The sequence below is a fragment of the Schistocerca americana genome, chromosome X (genome assembly GCF_021461395.2).
Source record: "Schistocerca americana isolate TAMUIC-IGC-003095 chromosome X, iqSchAmer2.1, whole genome shotgun sequence".
Taxonomy (NCBI): Eukaryota; Metazoa; Arthropoda; class Insecta; order Orthoptera; family Acrididae; genus Schistocerca; species Schistocerca americana.
In genome coordinates this window covers 433728477-433755986 of record NC_060130.1, presented here as the reverse complement: position 1 = coordinate 433755986, position 27510 = coordinate 433728477, and the positions used below count along the sequence as shown (strand labels likewise).

At 37.6% G+C, this 27510-nt stretch overlaps 2 protein-coding genes across 2 annotated transcripts in view; both read left to right on the top strand.

Annotated features, from left to right (window-relative positions):
• Window positions 1-26286, top strand: part of LOC124556062 (voltage-dependent calcium channel type A subunit alpha-1) — a gene marked incomplete at its 3' end in the record, with an annotated part of 507834 nt that extends 481548 nt beyond the window's left edge. The window contains exon 25 of the mRNA XM_047130091.1: window positions 26224-26286. Coding sequence (XP_046986047.1) covers window positions 26224-26286 — 63 coding nt within the window. The remainder of the gene's footprint in view (window positions 1-26223) is intronic.
• The window catches only part of LOC124554740 (voltage-dependent calcium channel type A subunit alpha-1-like), a 339549-nt gene continuing 338325 nt past the window's right edge, over window positions 26287-27510 (top strand). The window contains exon 1 of the mRNA XM_047128387.1: window positions 26287-26334. Within this exon, the coding sequence (XP_046984343.1) occupies window positions 26287-26334 (48 nt within the window). The remainder of the gene's footprint in view (window positions 26335-27510) is intronic.

The following is a 27510-nucleotide window of genomic DNA, read 5'->3' as shown; positions in this document are numbered from 1 at the left end:
ACTAAGACAGTGGGGCAAAAGGAAAACAGAAATCAAATGTTGAACTCTTTTTTTCATCAAATCACATTTTTACAGCCAGTGCTCAATATTCCTACCTCCATCATTGCTACAAAGCATAGCGACCATAGCATAACACAGTAGCAGCATAGCCAGACAAAACTGCAATGATGGACACATCCAAACATGTTCACTTACCAGACAAACTTCCACATGCGAGTCACTGTTTGCTTGTCATTTCAGGGCTTTAACTCCATGATGGTGCTTTTCCAACCTACAGTTTTCTAGAAAGTTTTGCTTATTTCCACATTCCCTATCCTGCTCTGCCCTGATTGTCAGGTTGTTTTCCCCATTTTTGTATTTGTTTGTGGGTCGTTTTCAGTAATATGATTATTGTGTATATTAACATCTTGTTTTCATTTGTGACTCTTCAATGTGTCAGTATGTGGATGTAAATACTAGCATGCTTTATGTAAGTGGATGTTCCATCATTAAACCGGAACCTAAATTGTTAGAATGAGTTGCCTCTATAAATAATGTGTCCTAGGCACACATTGAGCATTAAAATTCTGAATTCTGTGATGTATAGAAGGTGTCATTGCTATTGATAGTAGGACAACTAAGTAAATATGTTTCCATACATACTATCATAGTAAGCCTCAGATTTACTGCATTAGTGCAGTTTCGAACTTCTTGTATTTTGTTGTGTAGCTAATGTTCAAGATCAGAGATGAAAAAGGGAAGTATTTGATAATTCGGTTTGGATCAGTTGCATAAAGGCTAAATTTTTGGATGGACACTCTTGATTGCTTAGTCAATTTCTTCTGATTGTGCATCAGTATTCACACGTCAGATAAATATCCATTGTTTAATGTGCAATTCTACTTACAGTGAGAGGCCAAGCTGTGTGACCTACCAATTTCAGTGTGCTTTGGTGTACTACCTCGTACCACTTGTGAATAACTCTGGTGAAAGAGTTTGGGTCACTATGCGTTTTAATGCAATAAAGGTCAAAAGAGATCACATTGGGTCCATTGTGGACCACATGGGAGTTTTACAACTCTAAAAATTAAGGAAATTTTGTTTATACATATATGGCTCACAACGTAGTACAGTGGTCAAAATAAATGTTGCATATTACTGAAACTTTAATACTGAACATTGTGATCCAGAAATACATTGTGTCAGTACATTGGTTTGTTTGTAATGTAATTCTAGTGGACGCAGTCCATATCTCTACTGTGATGAGGCAGTATGTGCAGTCTGTGGCAGCCATGTCACTTGTAAACATTGCAGTACTTGTGTTGTGTGTCATTATGAGAATTTTGTTGCTTCAGGATGGTTTGGACAATGATCATGTGTGATCAGAGGCTCTGTATAGTCACTCTAATGGTCTAATGGAGCAGGAATGTGGACATCACAGCATATGTCTCTGTGAGCGAAAACGGCTTCTCTAGAATCTGGAACAAATTACCTGCAACAGGATCAGTTGAGGATTATCATACAAGTGGCTACAGAAGAAAATAAACAGGCATGCGGGACCAATATCTGCATATAATAGCAAGCAGAACCTCGCAACACAATGCTACACATCTATAGTGGCAGTTACAGACAGCCAGAAGACCTCTCAAGGCCTCTCCTCTTAATGGAATTCGGAGAGGGGCTTTTGTCATATGGGCTCAAAACCACTCTTTGTGTACTAGGCACAACACTCGTTTGTGATTGTGATAAGACCCTTATGATTCTCCACCCTGACAGTACTGATATTCATGTGTGGAGGCAACCCTTGCAGTGTAACTGGATCATAGACTGCCACCCTTATCAAGATGGTTCAGTCATGTTTTGGGGTGGAATAATGTATAGCTGCAGGACCCCCTTTGTGCTAATATATGGGAGGATGACTGGTGTGAAGTGTCATGATGACATCCTTGCATGCATTGTGGCTCCATTTGGTGAACATATTGGAGCGGGATTCACACTGATGGTCAATAATGCACACCCCATAATCACAATCTTGTGAACACCTTCCAAGTGGAGCACAAAATCAGCCAGATGGAATGGCTTCCATTTTCTCAAGATCTCAGCTGCATTGAGGACACATGAGCCATGCAAAAGATGTTTGGTTTGCGCAGTCATCCTCCCCAACCAGAGACCTTACAGGGCATCATAGAGGCTGCTGTGAAGGAATGGGATAATATCACACAGGCTTTTTTGAACAATTTTATAAGGAGTATGGCTAACTGAATTCAGAAGTGTTTCCAATTATGAAAGTGGCAATTGGCTCATAAACAATGTATTATGCAAGATGACAGCGAGAAGAAACTGGTGTGATTGCAGTAGACTCTTTTGTAATTCTTTTTCCCCCAAGTGAAAATGCATTAATCTTCATTTTCTTATGATTGTGCCTGACAGAGCAATATCAGAACTGTTTCCTATGTCCAGTATTGACAATAAACCATTAGGCAACATTTATTTTGACCACTGTATTTTCTGAGAAACTAAAAATTTGCAATTTCAGTTGACTGCAAATATGCTGGAGGAGGAAAGCCTTTGCTAACTCAGACAGTGACAAAAGGTATGGGGCTGGAGGCAGCTTTGTGCATGTGAGACAGGACTGTGAAAGCTGTCACAAAAGTTGTACATTTTTATTTTACATAATATAAACTTTACTGTGAACAATGAAAAAAAGTAACCAACACATGTGACTATGAAAACTAGTGATTTTTGATTGTTGGTGCAGACAGTATAGTTTTTTCTCATAAAAGATATCATCGTTACATTGGGGATGACAAGATAAAAATAATCCAGGGGTATTTTGCAATTATTGTTGGAATATCCTTCTCTCTCTTTTTCAAAGATTCATTTATTTGCTTCCAGTCATGGTAACCCTCCACACTGCATCACATGACCGTATGATATTCGTTGTAGGCACTGTAAAAGCAGTGAAATTTTCAGCACGTAGCATCTCGGATGAAAATCATTTTCCTGCATGCATACATTTCCCACTGGATATGTTTGGGGAAGCTAACTTGTTTTACATTTATGACACATGTACCTTGGATGCTACAACTGTGAGGTGTTCTTATCCAGGCACTTGACTTGGGTGTGGCAATTTTTCCTGAACTTAGGTACTCAAGGTACTCCCATGCCTGAGGTCTGAACTACATTTAAGATGGATTATTCCATATATTGGATAACTATGATTTGACCATGATCATGTGAGCTGTTATCACACTACTTACTTGACTGTTGTGCTGGTGAGACTTCAATCACATGACATGCCCAACTATTCCATCTGGAATTAAGACTGTATTGTTGACTCTCAAACAAGTGAGCTCAATGCTGTGACAATATATAGCCAAGAAATATGTTGTCATAAATTTAGATCAATTTTGCTTCCAACCATATACCAGGTATAAAATATATGCATGCAGGAAAATAGCTTTCATCCATTGCAGCTGAAGCAGAGGGTTTTTCTGTTTTTGCTGCTTTTACGATGAATATTACATAATGCACCACCGGAGCCTATCTTGACAGGAAGAAAACAAATGACTCTGTTATAAACAGAAATATAGAACAAAACTACAACCTTACAGAGGATCAAAACTTCATCATAATAGTTGTAGTCACATATGCTGATTACTTTCTTTGCTTCATTACAGTAAAGTTAATTTTATCTAAAATATCAGAATACACATTTTGTGACAGCTTCCATTATTTTGTCAAAGAGTAAGAAAATACTGTAATGAGGATGTGAGTTTAATCCACGCTCAAAGAAGTTGACCTTGATCTGAATGAAGGTCTCACACTGCTTGAGTATAACCTCGGTTACAAGTCTACAGTCATTTGAAATCACAAATTCTTCAATTTCTCAGGAACTATTAGGTTGAGAGGCTAAGTATAAATAAATTTTCTTTACTTTTGTGCATTCTTATGATTTCACATAGTCTGTGTTGAATCCTGTGCTGTGTCCTTTGGCCTTGATTTTTTCTTTTATCAAAAACAGAAGCTAGGTAGGTGTTTCTAATTTAGTTGAAGAAGATCAACAAAACCTAAATTTTTTGATGGGAGGGGACACTCCATCTTCAATGTTGTGTAGGCTTTGAGCATTTCACACTATATGAGGGTGTAAATTCAGAAAAAAACAGCCACCACCAGAGTTGTTTGCTGTGGACAACAATATGTCAGTGACAGGGGTTTCCAATAACTATGCTGGATTGTAGTAACAGATACTTGTACCAAATTGTAGCTAATCACTTGTCCATTCAGTGCTGGACAAGAGAACTGGTGAGCAGCCAAACCACCCAGAACCACCAATTCAGTATGTGGTACAGAAGATAATCCTTCTGATCTCTGTGAGTTGTTGGTGAAATCTGTACATTCGGTGTCTTAATGAAGTCTATGCCAGAACATGTCATTACCATTATCAGGTCAAAAATGGGTGCTAATCACTGCTGATGATCAATGCTGATGATCATATATGGAGCATGAATAAGGAGAATGACAGAACTGTGATGCAGAGATTATGTAACAAGGAAATCATATTACTCATCTGTACCACAAAGTAGTTTTATGGTTTGTTAATATGGAAAAGATTGCAGCATATGAGCTTCCCTCTGAAACTGTGTCACATCCTGAAACATGAAGTTTGTGTTTTTCTATAGAGTGCTGTGCATTATTGTTGTATCTCCTCAATGGTAGCAGTAGACATTTTGGTAGCTGCATCGGATTGTATTTCTATTTCAATCTGGGACTGTGAAACAACCTTCTGTTAAGTGACATGAGATCACTGTGTATGTCAGGGCTTCACAACATACGTGCTCGCGGAGCAAGCTGTGAGCAGCAAGGCGCGAGCACGGAGCAGCGCGAGCATGCTACCCCCACTACCGGACCAGAGCGGAGAGTGGGGAGAGTCACGTGGGGCACACAACAGCTGCCGCCAGTCAATGTACATCCACGGCCACCTGTAGGGATATCACTCACAAATTATTACTGTGACAAATGAAACAAATAAAGGAGAATGTACACGTGCCACATAATTTTATTAGCTTAGTGTATGCCTCTACATTCGTATTAATTTGTGAACAGTTACACAATAAAAGGTGTCACTGAAGTGTGGGATTCTCGGTTATCTTGTACTTTTTGCCCTTTACAATTGCGTCTATGTTCAGAGTAATTGTTCTTGTGCATTGTAGGTGCAGCGTGCAGTTTAAATTTCGATCAGACAATGCGTTTCTCAGGCGCGTCTTGTTACATTTCATTGCAGAGAACAGTTGTTCACAAACACACGTGGAACTGAACATTGATATTATTGTAGCCGCCAGTTTGTGCAAACGAGGAAATCTATCCTGAGGGAAGTGTCTTAGAATTCCAAAATGTTTTTCTTGTTCTGAAATTTGTCTCTGTATTCTCTGCCACACTGCAGGTCAATAATTTCTAGTTGCAGCTCAGGACAAATCTCTTCAATATTCGCTGAATATGGAGAGGAGAACAGATCAAAATCACTGTCTAGAGCTGTCAGATCTTGAAAGCGTTGATCAAATTCTTCCTTAAGGGGAACTAAACTATGTGAATAACGTTCACAGTCTTTGTGAACATCTTGCATGGATGATAATTTAGGAGAATGAGCTATATTTCCTGTTTCCAGCTGACTCACCCAAAGTATCAATTTCATTTTAAAAGCTCGTATTCGATCTATGAAATGAGTAATTAGCAGATCTTTACCTTGTAGTGAAATGTTCAAAGCATTCAGATGGCTAGTTAAATCTGCTAAGAACGCGAGATCACATTCCATGAAGGCTCTTTCAATTCAGGAACACACATGTTGATTATTTCCATGAACATATTTATCTCATCTAATAGGCAAAAAAATCAATTTAATAATTCGCTACGACTAAGCCAGCGGACCTCGCTGTAATAAGGCAGGCTACCATACTGGCTTTCTACATCCTCAAGAAAGCTTTTAAATTGCCTGTGTTGTAACCCATGCTTCCTTATATAATTGGTTGTACGAACAACACTCATCACATTTTTTAGAGTGATACTCTTTGCACATAAGTTTTTCTGGTAGATCACACAGTGAATGGTCAGTTTTTGCATCTTCTCCTTCAACAGCACAACGAAACCTGATTTTTTCCCTGTCATCGCTGGTGCACCATCTATAGACACTGAAACTAAAGAATTCCACGACAATCCTATATTTTCAACACTTTCTTCAACACTACTTAAAATATCACCTCCGGTTGTAGTGTTCTTCATAGCTACTACATCGAGGAGCTCCTCCCTCACCTGAAGATCTCTGTTAACACCTCTAATAAATATGGCAAGCTGTGCTGTTCCAGTGATATCAACACGTTCATCCAGAGCTAGAGAATACGACATAAAATCTTTACAGATATTTGCAAGCTGGCTCTGGACGTCGTCTGCCATGTCCTGCATACGACGCATAATGGTCATGTTAGATAATGGCACAATCCGAAACTGTTCAACTTGAGATGGACACAAATGTTCCGCTGCAACTACCAAACATTCTTTTATTAAATTGCCATCAGTGAAGGGGCGCAGGGATTTTGCTAAAAGCAAAGCAATTTTGTAACTCACTCTGAGAGCTGCCTCAGTTGATGTTTCTTCGTCGTCCAGATCTTCTTCGGATAGCTTCCTTTTAAGTTTAATAACTTCCTGTGCACGATCTGGTCCATCACATTTTCCACTTCTGTAGTCTTTCGCATGGTACGACATATAATGTCGCTGCAAAATAAATTTCCTAAAAGAATTCAGTGTTTTGTTTTTTTCTGTAAACGATACAATTCCTCCCAGTGGGGGTTGAACTGCGAAAGCATGGTTGGGGTTACACAACGGTGACTTGACATGATTCTTAACCAGCGAAGTGACTGTTAGATCTGATTGTAGTACTTTAAACGTTACACAGTCGGCGCGAATTCAATAGGCACGCTGCGGCCCTATTCAAACGTGCGCACGCATTTCCCCTCCCTCCCTATTCCGTGACCCTGCACCTGCTTGCGAGCACATGCCTGAGCAGATGTGGGTACTCACACTCAAAACCGGCCATTTGTTAAGCCCTGGTGTATGTGTATTTGAATCTTTTAGCCTGGTTGTCATATCAGTATCTCCATCAGGTTACCTTCCATTCAGAGGCTGTTGCATGCAGCGAACATTATTTTGATTTGTAAATAATAGATTTCAGCTATCAGTCGTCCTTTGGAATTTTTATTGGCAGATCTAGATTTCAGCTAGAAACTAGCCATTCTCAATGCACTATCCTTTTTTTGGTCAATGCATGTAATGCCTGTTGGTCTGGCTTTGTACACAGTTCACTGAGTACTATTCAATGAACTGTGTACAAAGCCAGACCAACAGGCGTTACATGCATTGACCAAAAAAAAGGACAGTGCATTGAGAATGGCTAGTTTATAGCTGAAATCTAGATCTGCCAATAAAAATTCCAAAGGACAACTGATAGCTGAAATCTATTATTTAAAAATATCAGTATCTGTTTGGTTAGGCAAATTGTCAGCTTTGCTCACAAAACCATACCAGTAATGTTTTTTACTAGAAATTTGTCTAAGTTATGCTCCATGTGATGCTTTGATTTTTATTCTTATGATGTAAGGATAGCTGAGTCACAATTTATCATGCAAATTTTATTTGTGTCACATAGTTTACAGATAACTTATACCTCATTTCTCCATCATCAGTAATGGATAAAAATGATGTATGTCACACGTCGTTTGAAGCATATTTAAGAAATAAAAGGAATTGCTCACCCTTTCAATAATGTCATTGGCTAAATATTAACTGGGAACTATGTTGTGAAATTAGGTATTTATTCTGTTAGTAATTTCACATATGAGACAACAGATCATTAACTTAATTACAGACAATGACACAAAATCATTAGAATATCATAGATCTTGTGTATGTGATTTCAGTAATTAGAACTAGGTGTATCTCTTTCAGTCATGACAACACTCAAAGCTATGGTAAAATGTTATCAACAAAAAACAGCTGGTTCTGTAATATATTGGCAACAGTTATGTGTAGCATGTTTCCTTCTTAGTAACTGGTAGAGCATTGGGTGACAAACATGAACGTTGATATTCCTCCTCAGCAGAGAAAAACTTTCTTTCATAGTCTCACTGAAGCTGGTACAACATTAAAAGTTGTATTAACTAATTCAGTTCATCAACATATAAATGAGTGTAGCAGGAAGGTACATTTATTGCACAGAAATGTCTTTACTTTCATGATAATTATGGTTGTTATGGGTTTTCAAAGAGTGCAAACCTAAAATTATAACAGTTTCATAAATTTTGCCACATGTACAGTTACTTATGAAAGAGGTGAAAGGAGTGCAAGAATGTGCTTAAAGTAGGCAGAGGAAGGCAACAGTTTTTTATCAGTTTTGAGTAAACCCTTCATTTGAAACATTTATGCTACAAATGTTGCTACTAAAAACATTCCTCCAAATATGCATTGAACATAAATACAACTTCTATATTCTTAATTTGAAAGACTTGCCTGCACTCCGATTAAGACTACTTATTATTTGATGTTGTCATGTCATGCCAACGGTGTTACCCTGTGGTTGTAAGCCTTGCCTTGGCTAAGACTTGGACAACAGTGAATGGGCTATCTGTTATGGCAGGATGTGTTTTTGCACATTGTGACCACCAACAGTTGATTGGGTTGCTGGTAGTTACTGCAAGCAAAGTGATGCTTTGTTGTGGCACATTTCTGGTGGTGGAAAGTTCATGTGTGATATTGCGAGCTATGATGGGAGGGATGAAGTTCCAAGGTGTCACGTGTCAACTAGCGTGCTGAACTAATCAGACTATACTTGGATTGAGGAAACAGCCAAATGCCAGTCGCCTTAGCCCATGGAATATGCCAAACACTTCTACACCTGAGGTTTTCTAAAGAATGATACAGGGTTGCTAGATACTCAACTTCTTCTCCTCCTTTTTATTTAGAGACAACAAACTGGAAACCTTTTGGGTCTCAAAGACCATAGTCAAAACAAGGACACTGGAGTAGATGATATTTTCTCAGATTTATGAAGATCCTTGAGAGAGCCAGCCTTCACCAAACTGTTCCACATACTATGCAAAATACATTAAACAGGCAAAGTACCCTCAGGCTTCAAGCAGAATGTAATAATCCCAGTTACAAAGAAGCAGGTGCTGAAAGGTGTGAATATTACAGAATCATCAGTTTAATTTCTCATGGCTGTAAAATACTGATGTAAATTATTTATAGAAAAATGTAAAAACATGTAGAAGGTGACCTTCAAGAAACATCGGTTTGAGTTCAAGACAAATGTAGGAACACGTGAGACAATACTAATCCTACCACTATTCTTAAAATTTAGGTTGAAGAAAGACAAACCTATGTTTATAGTATTTATAGATTTACTTTTTTTATAAGCCATGGATAAATATATTCTGGGTAAATGGGTTTAGGATGGAGAGACCCACTGTGGTTCAATAATATAATTTGGAAAATGCTGAGAGAGCTTGTCACTGTCTCGGTTCAAAAACAAATGCACTCATGTCAACAGGCAAAATTTTAGTAGAAATTCGTACATCGGTAAGAAGATCAATGCGCAAAGCATACATCAACTTTCAACGTCGTACCTTGGCAAAAGATCTTACCGAGAACATCAGAAAATTCTGGTCCTATGTAAAATCGCTAAGCAGATTGAGTGCTTCTATCCAATCACTCGCCATCCAGTCTGGTGCAGCAACAGAAGACAGGCAACTCAAAGAACTGAAAACAAATAAGTCACTACGTCCAGATGGAATCCAAATTTGATTTTGCAGAGAGTATGGCATTGGTACCTTCCTTGGCTTGCGTTTATCACAAAACTCTTGCCCATTACAAAGTGTAAAGTCCCAAGTGACTGGAAAAGTGCAGGTGACTCCCATATAATAAGAAGGGTAAAAGAATGGACCCACGTGTCACAGACCAATATTTTTAACATCAGTTTGCTACAGATTTCCTGAACATATTCTGAGTTTTAATATACTACATTGTCTTGAGACAGAAAAGCTTCTGTCCACAAATCAGCAAGGATATTGAAAGCATCACTCGTGAGGAACTCAGCTTTTCTCACATGATATTCTGAAAACCAATGATGGAGGGCAACAGGTAAATTCCATATTCCTAGACTTCCCAAAATTGTTTGACATGGTGCCTCACTGCAGATTGTTAACAAATGTCCAAGCATATGGATTAGGTTCCCATATAAGTGAGTAGCTCGAAGAATTCTTAAGTAATATAACTCGGTGCACTGTCCATGGTAGAGAGACATGGGTATAATCAGGGGTGCCCCAAGGAAGTGTGATAGTACTACCCTTATTATCTGTATATATAAACACTCTGATGGACAGGATGAGCAGAAATTTATGGCTGTTTGCTGATGACACAGTGGTGTGCCACAAGGTGTCTTCATTAAGTGACTGTAGAAGATGCAAGATGACTTGAACGAATGGCTGATTTATCTATATGTAGAAAAATGTAAGTTAAAGCAGATGATTAGAAAAAACAGTCATGTAAAATTTGAATACAGCTTTAGTAGTGTGCTGGTAGACACAGTCATGTTGATTAAATACCTAGGCATAATGTTACAAAGTGATATGAAATGGAACAAAAATGTAAGGGCAGTAGTATGGAAGGCAAATGGTCAGCTTCGGTTTATTAGGAGAATTTTAGGACAGTGTAACTTATCTGTAATGTAGATCATGTATGGAAAACTAATGTGAAACATTGTTGAGTACTGCTTCAGTGTGTGGGATCCCCACAAGGTGAGATTAAAGGAAGACTTTTGAAGCAGTTCAGAGGAATGTTGCTAGATATGTTACCAGTAGGTTTGATCAGTAGGCAAGTATTACAGAGATGCTTCATGAAATCAAATGGGAAACCCTGGAGGAAAAAAGAGGTTCTTTTTGCAAGACACTATTGAGAAAATTTAGAAAATTGGCATTTGAGGCTGACTGCAGAACAATTCTGCTGACACTGACCTTTTTTTTGTGTGTGTGTAAAGACCATGAAGACAAGTATGGAGGCATATAGACAGTTGTTTTTCCCTTGCTTCATTTGCAAGTGGAATGGGAAAGGAAATTACTAGTAGTAGTACAAGGTACCCTCTGCTCTATGGCATGTGGTTGTTTATGGAGTTTGTTTGTAGAGGTAGATTACAGAAAATATCTGACAATGTTGACTGGAATACAATCTTAAATGCTTTGAAGTTATCAGGAATAAAATACAAGGTTCCACAGCTTGTACAAAAGCCATACCATACTTTTAAGTGTCAAAGGACATGAAATTGTTGCCATTTTTTTCTCAAATGCTAATCCAAATTAAGAGAATTGAGTTTATCTCTCTCTCTCTCTCTCTCTCTCTCTCTCTGTCTGTATGTATGTATTTTGGTATGTATCTCCAGAATCAAAAACTTCATTTCTTCATTGAGCATTATTTGCACATTCATATCCAAGCAGATATATTAAATCTGAGACAACATCAAATTCATCTTCACAAATATTCTGATTGTTTTTCATACCATAAATACATTTCTTGTAAGTTATGTAGAAATTATCCACACATTTAGCGTAGTACATAATTTACCAGTTATGTGGCAATTTCTGTATGACAGTTTCATCCTGGCAGTGAAGTTTCATGCACAATTTTTGAATAATTGTGGTCTGCCAACCTTATTGTAGTCCATATTTGGATTCCAACAGATTTCAGTTGTTCAAAAGTTAGGGTGCCATGGAAGAAATGCAAATCCACCCTGAGAATGCAGTTAAAGATATTAAAATGAAGATAATGGTGATTATTATGAAGAGTTATTATCTGTATCACATTCAAAAGGAAAAGAGATGGTAGGTTTAAGTATGGGGGATGTTCAATGCTGTGAAGTGAGAATACACAAGATGTTTTCTTTGCACCAAGTGGCTAGGTAGTTTCCAGAGAATAGTAAATTGATCTCTGTGTTTGGCCTAGAGCACAATATTCACATGTTTATAGAGGTATTATATGTAATTCTGTTTTGTTCTTCTTCTGAGAACTGGAAAATGTATGGCTGATTTTTTTAAATCATATGCAGTTTACTGGTGAAAAACTGAAATCCTGTTAACTGCCTTTTGTCTCATTTTCAAATGTCTTGTTAACTTCAGTTAATTTCTGTACAAGGTTTTTAGTAAGTCAATGGTTAAATGTAGTCATATTATAAAACATTTGTGTTCATGTGTCTTTAAGATGCAGTAGGTATCATAACTTGAATTTGTGTATAGATTATCATCCTGCCCTTTTTGGAACAAATGTACTATCAGCAGGTGCATATGATGGGTTTTGCTTAATGTTGCCTGTCGCATCAATAAAAGCTAAGGCGTATGCAGCCACGTTGTTTATTAGGCTTCTCACAATAGTCCAAGAAAAATCTCTCTTTCCGTCTCTGTCAGTGTTCATGAAATCAATATATGTACAGGACTGGCAGAGTTATAATTCCATTATACTTGAACAAAGAGCTGTGCAAATTTCACAGAGCAACACTAAAACTCATTCTGAATATGCTTTTCTGGAGCAGATAAGCACATAAGTGCTCAAAACCACAATACCATTATAGATACTGCAACTAAAGTAAGCAAGCTAAATATTATTTTGTGTTAAAAGTGTCATAAATGTATGGATAACTTTAATAGTGAAGAAAGCAACATTTATTTTCTGCACTTGTTCCTGAATATTATACTTACAAGAAACTCAACAGTATTATGAAAAGGATATGTTGATACTCATTGTAAAGATGACATAGTGAGTTGCTGACAGGCACAACAAAACAACTGTTAGACGTTGAGCTTTTGGGAAAAGCCTTCTTCAGAAAAGAAAACACAGACACATTCACACAGCAGCTAGAGATAGCAGTCATGTGTGCATGAAGTGTGTGCCTGCTTATGTGAATATATGTGTGTGTGTGTGTTTTTCTTTTTCTGAAGAAGGCTTTGGCTGAAAGCCAAATGTGTAACAGTCTTTTCATTTGGGTGAGTAGCAATCTGTCCCTTTCATAATGTTGTTAATATTTCAATCTGGACTTTCCATCACTTGATACACACAAGAAAAGTTTTCATTTCTGAGAAATTAAAATATTCCATTTCAGTGATTATTTTATCAGTCCATTACAATACAGTTTTGTTTTAACAAGAGTTTTGTGTCAATGGAAATATGTTCTCTATGAGCCATAAACATGTCACCCACTAATGTAAGCCTACTTGAGATGACGTTTGGCAGAAATGACAACCCACTCCCCCCTCCTCTCTTTCATCTGTAAGGAATTCGTCATACAGAAATCATATAGGGTAAATGTGTCTATAGGAAATTTTTCCCCTATGTTAATGTTTCTCTGAGATACAAATCATTTCAGTGTCAAGGTATGTTATCAGTGCATCTACTTTGCTTCTAACTCACCTCATATTTTCATGAAATGTGGCTCACTAATCCTTCTGACCTACAGTTCTCATTTACAGGACTAATTTATGTCATTAATGGAATTCAAGCAAGGAAACCTTCCAACTGGCTTCACAAAAAAAGATTTATCTCTTTTACATGTTATCATGGTAATCTGGCCATGAGTCAATGCAGGCCCATCCATCATACTATCATTTACACACTTAACCAATCAGCCCATCTCAGTTGTTTTCATGTATATGCCATCTGTAAGTCAGTCTACAAATTTCTTCATTTAGCACAACTAAAATGTTTACCTTGTTACCAGTTACCAATGCCCTATAAAGTCTCATGTAAGCTCAACTTACAGCACTGTCAGGATGTAGTTGTTTATGACTGTTCTTAGATCATCCGACTGTTGTTGCCTGACTCTCTTTAGTACAGGATTTGCACAATGCTCTTTCATCTTCTGTTGCCTCAGTGAACTTTGTTTCTACAAATGCTGAAGGCTTCTTTCTAATATTGTCTAGTTAAACCAGTGGTTAAAATTTAAACTAAAACAATCATAGCAGCCTGTCAGCCATCTGTCAGTTCTCACACTTCCACTCTCTCCCATTGTAGTCTTTTTACTCCCTGTCTAGCTTTCTTTAACTCTGGCTCAGATTTTTCTGTCGTGTATCACATTGCTTGTGCTACATATCCTGCAGCTGTAGGAAAGTGCCACACTTGATTCTTTCCTAGCCTCCTTACTATGCTCTCTATAGTGATATCACTTAGTGCAAACAGCACATTGTACCCTGCTTCTCAAAACCACTGACCATGTCAAAATTACAGCAACAGCAAAGGGTAGCTATTGGTTGCTCAACAGCCAATGCTTCAGTGGCAACATGGATATTTGGATGACAACAGTGGGATAGGCATATTCCAGTGTGGACACATGTGTTGGCATGCGGCTCCTGACAGAGGTTGCTGGACTGACTGATGGGAGTGCACATAATGACAGACAGTCTTTGTGTGTGTGCCAATGCTCTTGGTTCATGGTCCGACAGGTTGCATAGCTGTTTCTCCCACTACTGATAAGTAAATCTTCGCTAATTGTCATTGAATTTGGTACATTTATGTCTGCATGTTTTCTTCTGTGACTGGCTCACGTAGGAGGCTTCAGTCACTGTTCAGCAGTGTGTTCACCACACCTGAAGATCTCAGTTAATTGCACAGATGAAATATTGTGGAAAATTTCACGCCACCACCTGATGTCTTGCTCACTAACCATTTCTGCAACTAGTCCATCAGGAAAGTCTTAAGCAAAATAGCAACAAATATCTCCTCACGGCAGTACTACCTTGCAGGTGTCCAGTTATCTGCAAATGCTAATATTTACCACATTTAACTACCAATATAAATAGCAAAGTTATCTTTATACATTCTTCAAAACACCTTCATATGATCACTTTTTGTTTTGTTTTTTGTTTTTCTGTTGTTCATATACTTATTTGTGTTTTTGAACTTATTTTTGATTTGATCTCTGTATTTTTTATATCTTCAGTTTCTTGCAGATTTTTATCAGTTACATCCAGGTCTTTTTCTATTGCAAGAGGCAGGTGTAATTGCTTTTTAATTTTTCAAAATATTTTATCTTTTTCCTTGTGAGGCTGCTGGGACTAATACTGAGACATTCCAGTACTGTTTAATGTTTTCCCTGTAATATCACCTGTACTTTTTTCCATGTATTTTTATACTTATGTGTTGTTCCATAATTTATTATTATTGTCTAATTTCTTCGTCATAATCTTCTTTTCTTTCTTCCTGATGTATTTATTTCCTAACATAGATTCCAGGAGTTGAAGTATTACTTCTCATGTATGCATGCAATCTTCATGAATTTCTGTCTTTAAATATTGATTTTCTTTTCTTTTGAAGAGTGAGGCTTTTGGTTGCATACACTTTTTGTTAAGCAGAATATCAACTCTTATTTATGTAGGTGTCTGTTTGATAAGGTAAGGAAGTGTGGAGATGAAGGAAGGGGAAAGGGGCAGAGGGGTGGGGGGGGGGGGGGGGGGGGAGGACAAGTCTTGACTACAGTAAATGGTACAAATGGGTGTAGGCATTTCAGTAGTTTTGCATAGATGAGGGGACCTGCACAAGATTGACTAGCATGGACAGCTGCATCAAATCGGTATTGGAACTGAAGACCATAACAATACATCCATACTCTGTCTGCTATGTCTTCTTTTCACCTACAGTGAACCAAGTGATTTCTATTAAACATTAAAAATTTGCCTTTTTTTGACATTTCTTTGCAGTGAACTTAATTCTGGTAATGAGCTGTTATTTTTAGTCAGTTTTCTTCTTCTGTTTTGAAAGGTTTCTTGTAGTACTGCTCCTTCTGCTGTCTTAATTCAGTATTTAATTATGTTTTTTTTTTCTTTTTTTCAATCTTTGCACTTCCTGCCAGAGCTGCTATTACTTTGTAAGATGCTCAAGATGGGGCAGCAACTATTGTAATTCATGGCTTGAACACAGGTGCTCAGGAGCAAAGAAATTTCTTCATACTCTTAGCAGAATGGAAACTGGCAAAGTGTGATAATGAATGAAATTTGATGAAACTGCATGCATGAGAAGTACATATGTAATAAATACATTATTCCATTATAATAATAATTTGATCTTTGAATTTTCTTGGTCTTTTGTTTAGAAACATCATCATATCAGACAATGGTCACACAACTGATTTGTTGAACATGTGTCTAGAAGCAAAACTTGTGTCTGCTATAATCATATTTAATTTATGAAGACAGCTATGTGTCTAGAATGAAAAAAATTATTTGCAACTGTAACTTCAGAATACAAAACGGTGTGCAACATGTATATTATAGAAGTAGCAGCTGTTTATACAGATTACTTGCATTTTGTCTCATAAGCCATGATTGCCTTCATAAAATACTTGTACCTCTTATTGTAACGAATTAACAAAATGCCATTGAAATTATTTGGAATGATACAGCAGCACTTCCCTGATACTACTAAGCCTACCCTGCTAAAATATCTTTCACTTACGGTGCTGCTGGTGGGAATACATGGGACTTTCTTTTCCCAGTTTGGAGAGTTTTGGGAAGGCTCAGGCATTGGCCTTCCAGCAAGACAAAATGTTCTGGAAGTTATTACCTGGGACATCCATTTTGAAATACCTCTCAGGTTCATCTTTACACCTAAAAGTTGATGAATACCAACTCCAGAACTTCTTTGCTGGAAAGGGGATGGGGAGCTCCTTCTTTTCTTACAAAACTATGCTCTCTAACTTATGATGAATAGTTTGATTTATATTTTCTTTCTTTTCTCACTCAGAATAAAAGTTCCCTGAAACAGTGATGAATAATTGTAGCCATATAATCAAAATCCTGTAGCTTGTTAGCAATTTTTTCTTTTAGGAAGGCTTCTGCATGTCCTTTCAGCAAACTAAATACTGCACTGACATCTTCACTTCATCCTGAATCTAGTAGATTAAGAGTCCATGGCTCTACAAAAGGCTGGGTTGGTGTAATTTCACCCACCAGGTCATTTGTGGTTTCTGTACTAGATTGCAGGAATTTAGTCACGCCATCCGTTACAGCAGTCTGATAAAAAGACATCATTTCCTGTTTGTTTTTCTCCAACAGCAAATTCTTAAAATTATTTCTTTGCAAATAGAATTAGCTTAACATCATGTAGATACTTTCTCATCTGGTTTTATCATCTTGACGTAACATTATTTTTTAACCTTGCCACCAGACCACAGTGTTTCTTTTATCCTACAGTTCTGTGCAATGTCGGGATGGATTTATAAATCTTAGACAATTCTTCACTAAGGAATTTTTCATCTAAAGTGTGCCTTAAAGCTGTGTCAATGTAATGTACTACACATTACAAATGTCACTTTGCTTAGATCCAGAGGACATAAGTCTGTCTCACATACACTCCTGGAAATTGAAATAAGAACACTGTGAATTCATTGTCCCAGGAAGGGGAAACTTTATTGACACATTCCTGGGGTCAGATACATCACATGATCACACTGGCAGAACCACAGGCACATAGACACAGGCAACAGAGCATGCACAATGTCGGCACTAGTACAGTGTATATCCACCTTTCGCAGCAATGCAGGCTGCTATTCTCCCATGGAGACGATCGTAGAGATGCTGGATGTAGTCCTGTGGAACGGCTTGCCATGCCATTTCCACCTGGTGCCTCAGTTGGACCAGCGTTCGTGCTGGACGTGCAGACCGCGTGAGACGACGCTTCATCCAGTCCCAAACATGCTCAATGGGGGACAGATCCGGAGATCTTGCTGGCCAGGGTAGTTGACTTGCACCTTCTAGAGCACGTTGGGTGGCACGGGATACATGCGGACGTGCATTGTCCTGTTGGAACAGCGAGTTCCCTTGCCGGTCTAGGAATGGTAGAACGATGGGTTCGATGACGGTTTGGATGTGCCGTGCACTATTCAGTGTCCCCTCGACGATCACCAGTGGTGTACGGCCAGTGTAGGAGATCGCTCCCCACACCATGATGCCTGGTGTTGGCCCTGTGTGCCTCAGTCGTATGCAGTCTTGATTGTGGTGCTCACCTGCACGGCGCCAAACACGCATACGACCATCATTGGCATCAAGGCAGAAGCGACTCTCATCGCTGAAGACGACACCTCTCCATTCGTCCCTCCATTCACGCCTGTCGCGACACCACTGGAGGCGGGCTGCACGATGTTGGGGCATGAGCGGAAGACGGCCTAACGGTGTGCGGGACCGTAGCCCAGCTTCATGTAGACGGTTGCGAATGGTCCTCGCCGATACCCCAGGAGCAACAGTGTCCCTAATTTGCTGGGAAGTGGCGGTGCGGTCCCCTACGGCACTGCATAGGATCCTACGGTCTTGGCGTGCATCCGTGCGTCGCTGCGGTCCGGTCCCAGGTTGACGGGCACGTGCACCTTCCGCCGACCACTGGCGACAACATCGATGTACTGTGGAGACCTCACGCCCCACGTGTTGAGCAATTCGGTGGTACGTCCACCCGGCCTCCCACATGCCCACTATACGCCCTCGCTCAAAGTCCGTCAACTGCACATACGGTTCACGTCCACGCTGTCGCGGCATGCTACCAGTGTTAAAGACTGCGATGGAGCTCCGTATGCCACGGCAAACTGGCTGGCACTGACGGCGGCGGTGCACAAAAGCTACGCAGCTAGCGCCATTCGACGGCCAACACTGCGGTTCCTGGTGTGTCCGCTGTGCCGTGCGTGTGATCATTGCTTGTACAGCCCTCTCGCAGTGTCCGGAGCAAGTATGGTGGGTCTGACACACCGGTGTCAATGTGTTCTTTTTTCCATTTCCAGGAGTGTATATTCTCGTATAACTCTGGAAGAATATTTTCACTTGTTTTTGTAATGTTTGAAAACTTTGTTGTGAGGAACACATTGTTTCTTTGTTATCACATGTTTTTGCAATCTGCTGTACTACTGGATGTAACATTAAGATAAAGTATTTTGCTATGATTCTGAGTTCAAATACTGGTTATCACAATGCACTAGTTCTGGTCAATGGTCTCCTTCACTGTAGGCAAGATTTTGCTTCTCACTTCATGGGGGATACATTGTATATATCAAGAACCAGTTATTGGAAAGGGTAAAATCTCTTGAGCACCCACTGTGCCTTGCTTGACATAAATACTAATGATTTCTTGTGAAAGACTAATAACAAACATTTCTACACTGCCAATATTGGTGTGGGATAGATCCATTGCACACATTAGCTCTCACTTTTCCTAATTGTCTCTTTATTGCCCTTCAGAACATTTGTGGATGTCGAATAAATGATATTTTTGCACTTATTTTTCATCGCGTTTGTAGTGCTTCCATTGTATACATGTAACACTACACCACTGTCTTTTCCAGTGAGCATGATCCACAGGACCACAAGCAACCATCTCAGCCATTATCTGGAGTTAAAAATAGCAATAATTAACAATTGTTGTGCCAAATACAACTCCTATTTTTTTCTCTTACCTCTTTAAAATAATGAAGTAATTTTTTTGAAATTGTAGGACAAGAAAAAAGCAAAGCAGAAAAGTATTACGATAATTAGTTCCACAATGATCCCATGATCCCAAGTTGAAACTTAGTTGACAGTTTCTTCACCAAAAAATGAATGTTATTCGTATTTTTTGATTAAACCCAATGAACACTTGTTCTAATTCCATTCTCGAAACTCATTTTGTGTGTGTGTGTGTGTGTGTGTGTGTGTGTGTGTGTGTGTGTGTGTGTACACCACGCACAATTAAAAATATGTGAGGATATACCATACCCTAGCACAGCTACTACCACAGTCTGAAATGGGTCACCTTATACCTAAATTAACTTCACTCTGTTTAAATAATTTCACTTAATTTCAATCATTCATGAAAAGAGCAGACATAAATATTAATAAGACAAAATATTGGTTTATAATTTCATGATATACTCCAGAAAGAAATATTATTAATCACAACTACTGTCAAAATCAGCATCCTCTAATTATTTCTCTTCACATTACTTTTTCTTCTAATTCTATATCTGTTACATATGTTCCACTGGAAACTAAGAGAAGCAAAAAAGCTATTGAAATGAAGGAAACTTTTGCCATTGGCATAAATAAATAAGGTCTTCTTCAGGTGCCATTTCTGCTTCCCTTTTCCTTCTTAATATTATTAAAACCTATTTTTATTCTTTCACATGCTTTTCACTTACCACTGATTGCTTATATTGATGCCATAGTTTCTTGTGGCATCTCATTGTAAAATCATCTACTTGTCAGAAAATTTTACCCATTTGTTTATTATTGTACTTCCTGAAATATTAAGTCCCAGTGGCATTACAGAGACTGCTAATATTACTTGTGACACAGCAAAGCTACAGGGTTTAGACAAAAATATGGGAACACTATGAGAAATGCATGCTTGAACTTAAATACAGGTACTAGCCAAGCCTGTATGTTGCGCTGTTGGATTTTCCACAAATGGCACCTGTGCAGTGACCTCAATATCTTGTAAGTGTCAGTCATGGTCAGAACAATGTCCTGTGTAGTTGTGAATGCATCATGTCAGAGCTAAGTGAATTCAAATGTGGGCAAATTGTTGGTGTTCGTATGGTGGATGCTTCCATAACCAAGGGAGTCAATTGTGTTAAGTCTTTCAGGGGACACTGTATCAAAGGTTTATAGTGCACACAGGAAAAGCAGGAAAACGTCATCCACAAAGTCACTGTGGATTAAAGTGTCTGTTGAGCGATCATGACAGACAGTGTTGGCAGAGGTTCAAATGGCTCTGAGCACTATGCGACTCAACTGCTGAGGTCATCAGTCGCCTAGAACTTAGAACTAATTAAACCTAACTAACCTAAGGACATCACACACATCCATGCCCGAGGCAGGATTCGAACCTGCGACCGTAGTGGTCACGCGGTTCCAGACTGAAGCGCCTTTAACCGCACGGCCACACCGGCCGGCTGTTGGCAGAGGATTGTGGCAAAAAAATAAGAGTATGACAGCTGTAAAAGTCACTATACAACTCAATGTCACACTCACAAATCCTGTCAGCATAAAAACAACATGAAGGACTCCATAAGCAGGGAATTGCAGGGTGAGCTGGAATTGCAAAACCACTTATCACTGATGCAAATTTCATCTGTGATGCAAATTTGGTGCTGAAGCCATAAAACTGGTACTTTGTAGCAATTGAAAAAAGTAATTTGGTCAGATGAGCCTAGTTTCACATTGTTTCCAGCTTTTGGCCAAGTTTAAATCTGAAGAGGGGGATATGGCTGGACTTCAGTGATGATTTGGGCAGCCATATTGTGGTATTCCATGGGTGACAGGGTTATTTTGCAAGACTGTATTAGAACCAAGGATTATGTGAAAATTTTGGCTGATCAGGTCCATCCCATGGCACAATGTTTGTTATCTAGTGGTGATGCTGTCTTCCAAGATGATAGGGCTGGCATTCACACAGTTCACATCATTCAGGACTGACTGTGAGGATGAATTATCGCACCTCCCCTGGCCTCCACAGTCACCAGATCTCAATATTACTTAGCCTTTGTGGCCTACTTTAGAGAGCAGTGTGCATGATGACTTTCCACCTCCATCACTGTTACCTGCACTTGCCACTGTTTTGCTGGAATAATGGTGTAAGATTTCCTTGAAAACCATAGACGGCCTGTATTTATTTACCTTATGATGACTGGAAGCTGTTTTGAATGACAACAGTTTTCCTGACCATATTAGGTGTGGTATGTGTTGTGGTTTTTGGTATTTCCATATTTTTGTCTACCGCCTCAATTTGCTTCAATGATTTTGTAGTTCAAACATTTTCCAATTACATTTTTTCCATATTCTGAGATTCGGCAGTTATAAATTGCCTGTCCAAATTAAAAATTTCCATTTCCTTGTAATACTGCGTTGCTTGTTGTTAAATTCAATTTTTTTTCTTCCAACACTGTGTCCCTTTTTGACAAAGTAATTCTAATTTTCTTGTGCTGTTTTCAGCAATAACGTTTTGTTTTTTTACGTAACTTTACCATAATGATATCCCCTAGTCATATACACACAGTGTTCTGATTTCATATTGATACTTTAACATAGATTACAAAAATACGGCATTACAGCATTACAACTAGTTTATTTTGTTTTACAATAAATTATCTGTAACCATACCAAACAGTATTTCCAGACATATAATCATGTAGTAGTAATAATCATAATTTGAGTCTGTGGCTTAACATTCTTCAACAACTGGTATTCTGCATATCATTTTTCTCACTAATGTGAAACTCTCTCTTTCATTCTATATTATGTTAATACATACAACTGTGAAACTAATATTACAACAGTGCTGAAATTAATGTTGGATATGGTTTCATATTCCATTAGATATTAAGACAAACATTCTGATTTATTACATCCAAGGAGAGAAATGAACTAATTTGTTCCATACTAGATAAAAAATGGGACTCTGATACCGATAAGGGAATGTCTTGAAATATTGGTTCAAAGCCAAGTTTTTTAACCACTCTATCTTCCAGTTGTGTCCACACTTCTCAGGAAGTTACCTAACCAATCTTAATACTGAAATATTTGGATGGATTGCTCATACAGCTGTTTTCACAGACATTTACAAGTATGCTACACAAAAGTAATGACCACAGTCGTAGTTTCAAATTCTGACATCTCTGTAGCTTGTCTGTATACAGTCAGCTTATAAAAGAAAGAAGTAATATTAGGAATTCATGATGTCCTTAGAGCTGGATCAGCAAACAAATATCATACTGATTTTGAGAAGAAATCGCTGTACTTACTATAATGTAGTTCCTGTTTAGTATGTATTTCATAATGTTACCAAATACAGCTGTTTATCAAGCTTCATGCCAGTACTATTGTAAGATCTAAATTTCAAAATGAGTGTATGAAGAGCATGTCATTTAGGGCATAAGATTTCATGCAACAGAAGATTTTTCAGAGTACAGTGACAGAATTGAAAATGAGTTCTGCTGTGGAAGACTTTGCATTTTCATAATGGATGAAACTTTGATTACAGTGAAAGATCACATGAGGTAAGATCATTAATTGTCAAATTGTCAATGTGAATCATAAAATTAATAAGCTGAAATGGAAGCTTTGAACCGCACATAAAATTTTGCATAGAAATTGAGCTTGGGGAAAATATGTAAGTGGGTGGTGCCCAGCAGAGGGTGGAAGAAATGTATGTTAGTTCTTTGAAAGTAATCACAGGTGACTGCTATTCCCTTTGGGATGCCAAAACTAGTAACAGATGATTGATTATTCTGGGAGTGAATATGGAACCTAGCAGAATCAAACATATGCTCAGTTGTGACTATTCACAACACATTAATACTACAAGAACACATTATTAATCAGCATATTTGCAATGAAGATCATAAAATACACATAAAGCTACTTATTTGTGGGCAGTATTTCCTCTTCTGCCTCTACCTAAAGGTTTGAATTTATGTTATCTTTCCTTTCTGCACACTGACACATCACTTCAAAGTCTGGTTTCAGCTTAATGGACAACACTGGGGAAGCCATATGGATCCTCTCAAAGTAATATCATTTTAAGTTTTCGCAGGACTCAAGAAATTTGAGTGATGTGCCCAGTAATTTGACACCTCATGAGCACACTGTGTTGTAAAATAACATTCACAAATAATGTGCTGAAGAACTTACTTTTATATTTTAAAAAAATAGTTTCATAATTTTTCTGTCATTCCTGTATGTCTCCCAGTGTCATATGCAAAAATTTTCTCGTAGGAGGACATGTTAATCAGTATGAAATAACAAATAAAATTTTATCTGCACTACAGCTGGCAGTTTGTCTGAAGAAAAAACTGGAATGCTGTAAATGAATACCTAAAAAAGTCCATTTTAAATTAGGTTAGTTGTGTTAGGGACATTGTGAAAGCAGTTCCAATTCTTTGCTTTCAGTGGTGATGGTTTTATCTTCTGTTATGAACAGAGTAAGAAAGTAACAGCATATCAGAATTAGATACTGGTTCATTTAATGTACTGATTTCTTTGCTTTGCTTGTGTTTCCATTTGTGTGTTTTATACAGTTTATTTCCATCAGCATTCCCTGTACTGAACAAGGGGAACTGACTCATTCTTTATGTTTGTTGCCAATTTTATGTGTCTTTAATTTTGGCTTCAGATACCAGATACTGAAGAAGTTTAATGGTTAGAGCACTGAAATCATAGCAAAAGTGGCGTTTATATTTCCATCTTACAATCCTAATTTATGTTTTTCATTATTTCACATAATCACTTCTGGAGAATACCAAAATAGAACAAGGCTACAGTTTATTTCAACTCTGTCCTTATAAAACTGGACTGATACCCCATTTTATTTTTGAATATCAGTGGAATACAAGTACAGTTATTTGTGACTAAGAATAAAAGTCATAAGCCATGCAAATTATAGCCTCTGCATCCTGTAAAGCATATAATTCTTTTATATACAACTGTGCTTATTGATATCTTCAAAGTAAACATGACATATTTCCTTTCACTGCTCCCACCAAAGTATACAAAATTTTGACATCACATAAAGTTACTGATTGGTCTGACATTTTACTTCATTTACTGGAATATAATATTTTTCTTTAGCTTGCACCTTATACTTTCCATTTATGAAGACTGTGAGAGCCTCGTCAAATATTGATCTTTGTAAAAAATTCTGTTGTTCATTACTTATAAAGTCAATAGCTGTCTCATTGAATAGCTCATTACACTTTTTAATTATCATTGGACAATGATAGTTCATAGGAATATGTAAATGCACTGTACTTATAATTAAGTGTAACACTTTCTACATTTTGTCAAAGAGTTAACTGCTAACACAAAAGTCCTACAGGTAGCATACTGTTAATGAAATTTTTCACTATTTGCTATATATATAATCCAGTAAACAACTCACAGAGTGCATTCTTACCGTTTACAAATACAAGGGTGTGTGAATTCATGTAATATTCAAGATTTATTACTGTACGAATTGCCCTGCTACCAGAAAACATCTGGGAATTTATGAGTGTTAAAAAGCACAGTGTGCTTTTTTTTACCGTTTTCAGTGCTACAAAACAAGTTAATGTTTACCTCATCATTTAGATTCTGGTGTAGATATGTAAATTGTTTAGAATATACTCATACATTTTGTATAGCAAATATGGATACTTTATCACATATACCAGCTTTCATCTTGTTTGTGCATGTGTTCCTTTCCCAAACCAATCTGCATATGCATGCATGTTGAATAACATGTGGCTTCACTGATTCATTCACTCAGAGTAGCTCTCTCTGTTATTGTGTGCACGTGCACACGTGCATGCATTATTTGGCACATAGGTGCATAATGCACATCCAAGCTCATGCGCGCTTGCGCGCCCACACACACACGCGCACACACACACACACACACACACACACACACACACACACACACACATGTACACACACAGGAAGGTACACATTATTTCTTGGTGGAGGGTGAAGGAACTGTATCACTCTTTCTGCTGGTCACAGCTGATTCAATCAAAATTTTGTAATATATTTAATGTTTCATGTTCTGCAGCTAAGATTGCTTCTTTTTTATCACAACATAAGCAGAACTCTTCTCTTTATTTGTAAAAATTCTCTTCCCAAAAGTATGTAATACTCAAGTCTGATGTTCTTTGTAAAGTGTACAAAAAGATAATTCATTTTTGGTGCACTGTATTTAACCACAGACAATGCTATGTATGAAAAAAAATCCAGAAAATCAATTACAATTTACATGCCGCTCTTGAAACATATATTTTCACTATGTGCTGTTTGTGTCACAGGTAGTTTAAATGAATTTATTTAACATGGAAATTTTTGCAATTTGATAGGATATTCATTTTATATATTTGATAATGTTGTTGATGTTTTGCCAGTGCCACGTAAGGTTGAATTAATTATCACAGTGCAAAAAATGGTATAAAATTATCATCATGTTATTAGTAATTACACAACATGTGGTTCACAGTTAAGCTTCTTACAAAAAAAGTGTTTTGTTCACATGGCTTCATTTCTCTCTTCTGTGTGCTTAGCCTAAAATGTGTCTTAATGCCAGTGGTGCCTAGCAGAATGATTTCTTTTTGTGACTGTGATTGTGATTCTTATTTATTTGGTTTTATTTGTGTTTTCTTGGTTTCTTCACTATTTGTTCTAGTATGACAACCAAAGCACATTATACAAGAATACTCTCCACTACATGAACATCGGATTCACCAGCATGTTTACCATTGAGTGTATTCTCAAGATTGTCGCTTATGGAGTTCGGGTAAGGAAATCCCTAACATAAAACAGAAAAGAAATATAGAAAATGGGTACAGCAAAACAGGAATTGGTTTGCAATATTTTGTGACAACTGCTCTTTACTTACTCTTAGGGCTGAGTTACAAATATTATAGATATGAAACATAAATGCTGGGTAAATCTTGGTTTATTCCTCTATGTAGTCAGTATACAATATATCATTTGAATAGCTCCTCAGTTGTTTTTTTGTTGGATTCTGAACATCAAGTATTTTACCTTCTGAGCAGTGAGATAATTTTTATTTCTGGCATTGGAATATTTTAACATTGTTTGAACACATTACATGTTTTTTCCGCTGGGAAAAATGTAGCAATACAAAGTAGTTGGTCATGTTGTTGCATTTGGAAACAACATGGATGCCCTGTTGCTTCTTTGTGGATAAATACAAGGTATTAAATGTTGGTGTGAGATATAATATGGCCTATAACAACATTTGTCATAAAATGGGTGACTTTTTTAAGCTGTAAACAGAATTATGATTTTAGATTTAAATATGTTGCAAACGTTCCTGTTTTGTTAACCACCTCATTGTTATTTGCAATTTTCTTCCACAAATCCAAATTTATGACTGTAGTATGAAGAATGACTAACAAAGCAGATTTACTCTTATTGATGGACATTGTGTTTAGTGTGAACACATTGGAGCCATGGTTTAACATCAGTATGAACTGTTAAAGAAAATTATGCCAGTGGTTATCAGATTGACTTCACCATTATCTTAAATCTGAGATAATGAGCTTCAAATGTTTTAATTAATTTTCTCATCCTGTAGCTATGGCTCCATTGTCAGGTATTATTTTTAACACCGTAAAATGTGGAAATATTTCTGATGTGCAAGTTAGTTTATAGAAATTACATTGTATGATCTATTAGAAGAGCCTCCTGACATTCACCACGCAGATGTGCAGACAGCAACCATTATAAATCATTTGTCACTGTCTTACATCTACATCATTTATTCTGTAAGAATGCTGAATTAATTAAACATAGTTCCAAAATTTATAAACATAGAGGACATGGTTCATGTTGAAAAATAACAACAGCTGTTTTCCATACTTTTACATTACCCTGCATGCTGTATGATTCATTGTGTGAGAATGGTTGGAATCCAGAAATTGATGTTGCATGGCATGCTGGATAT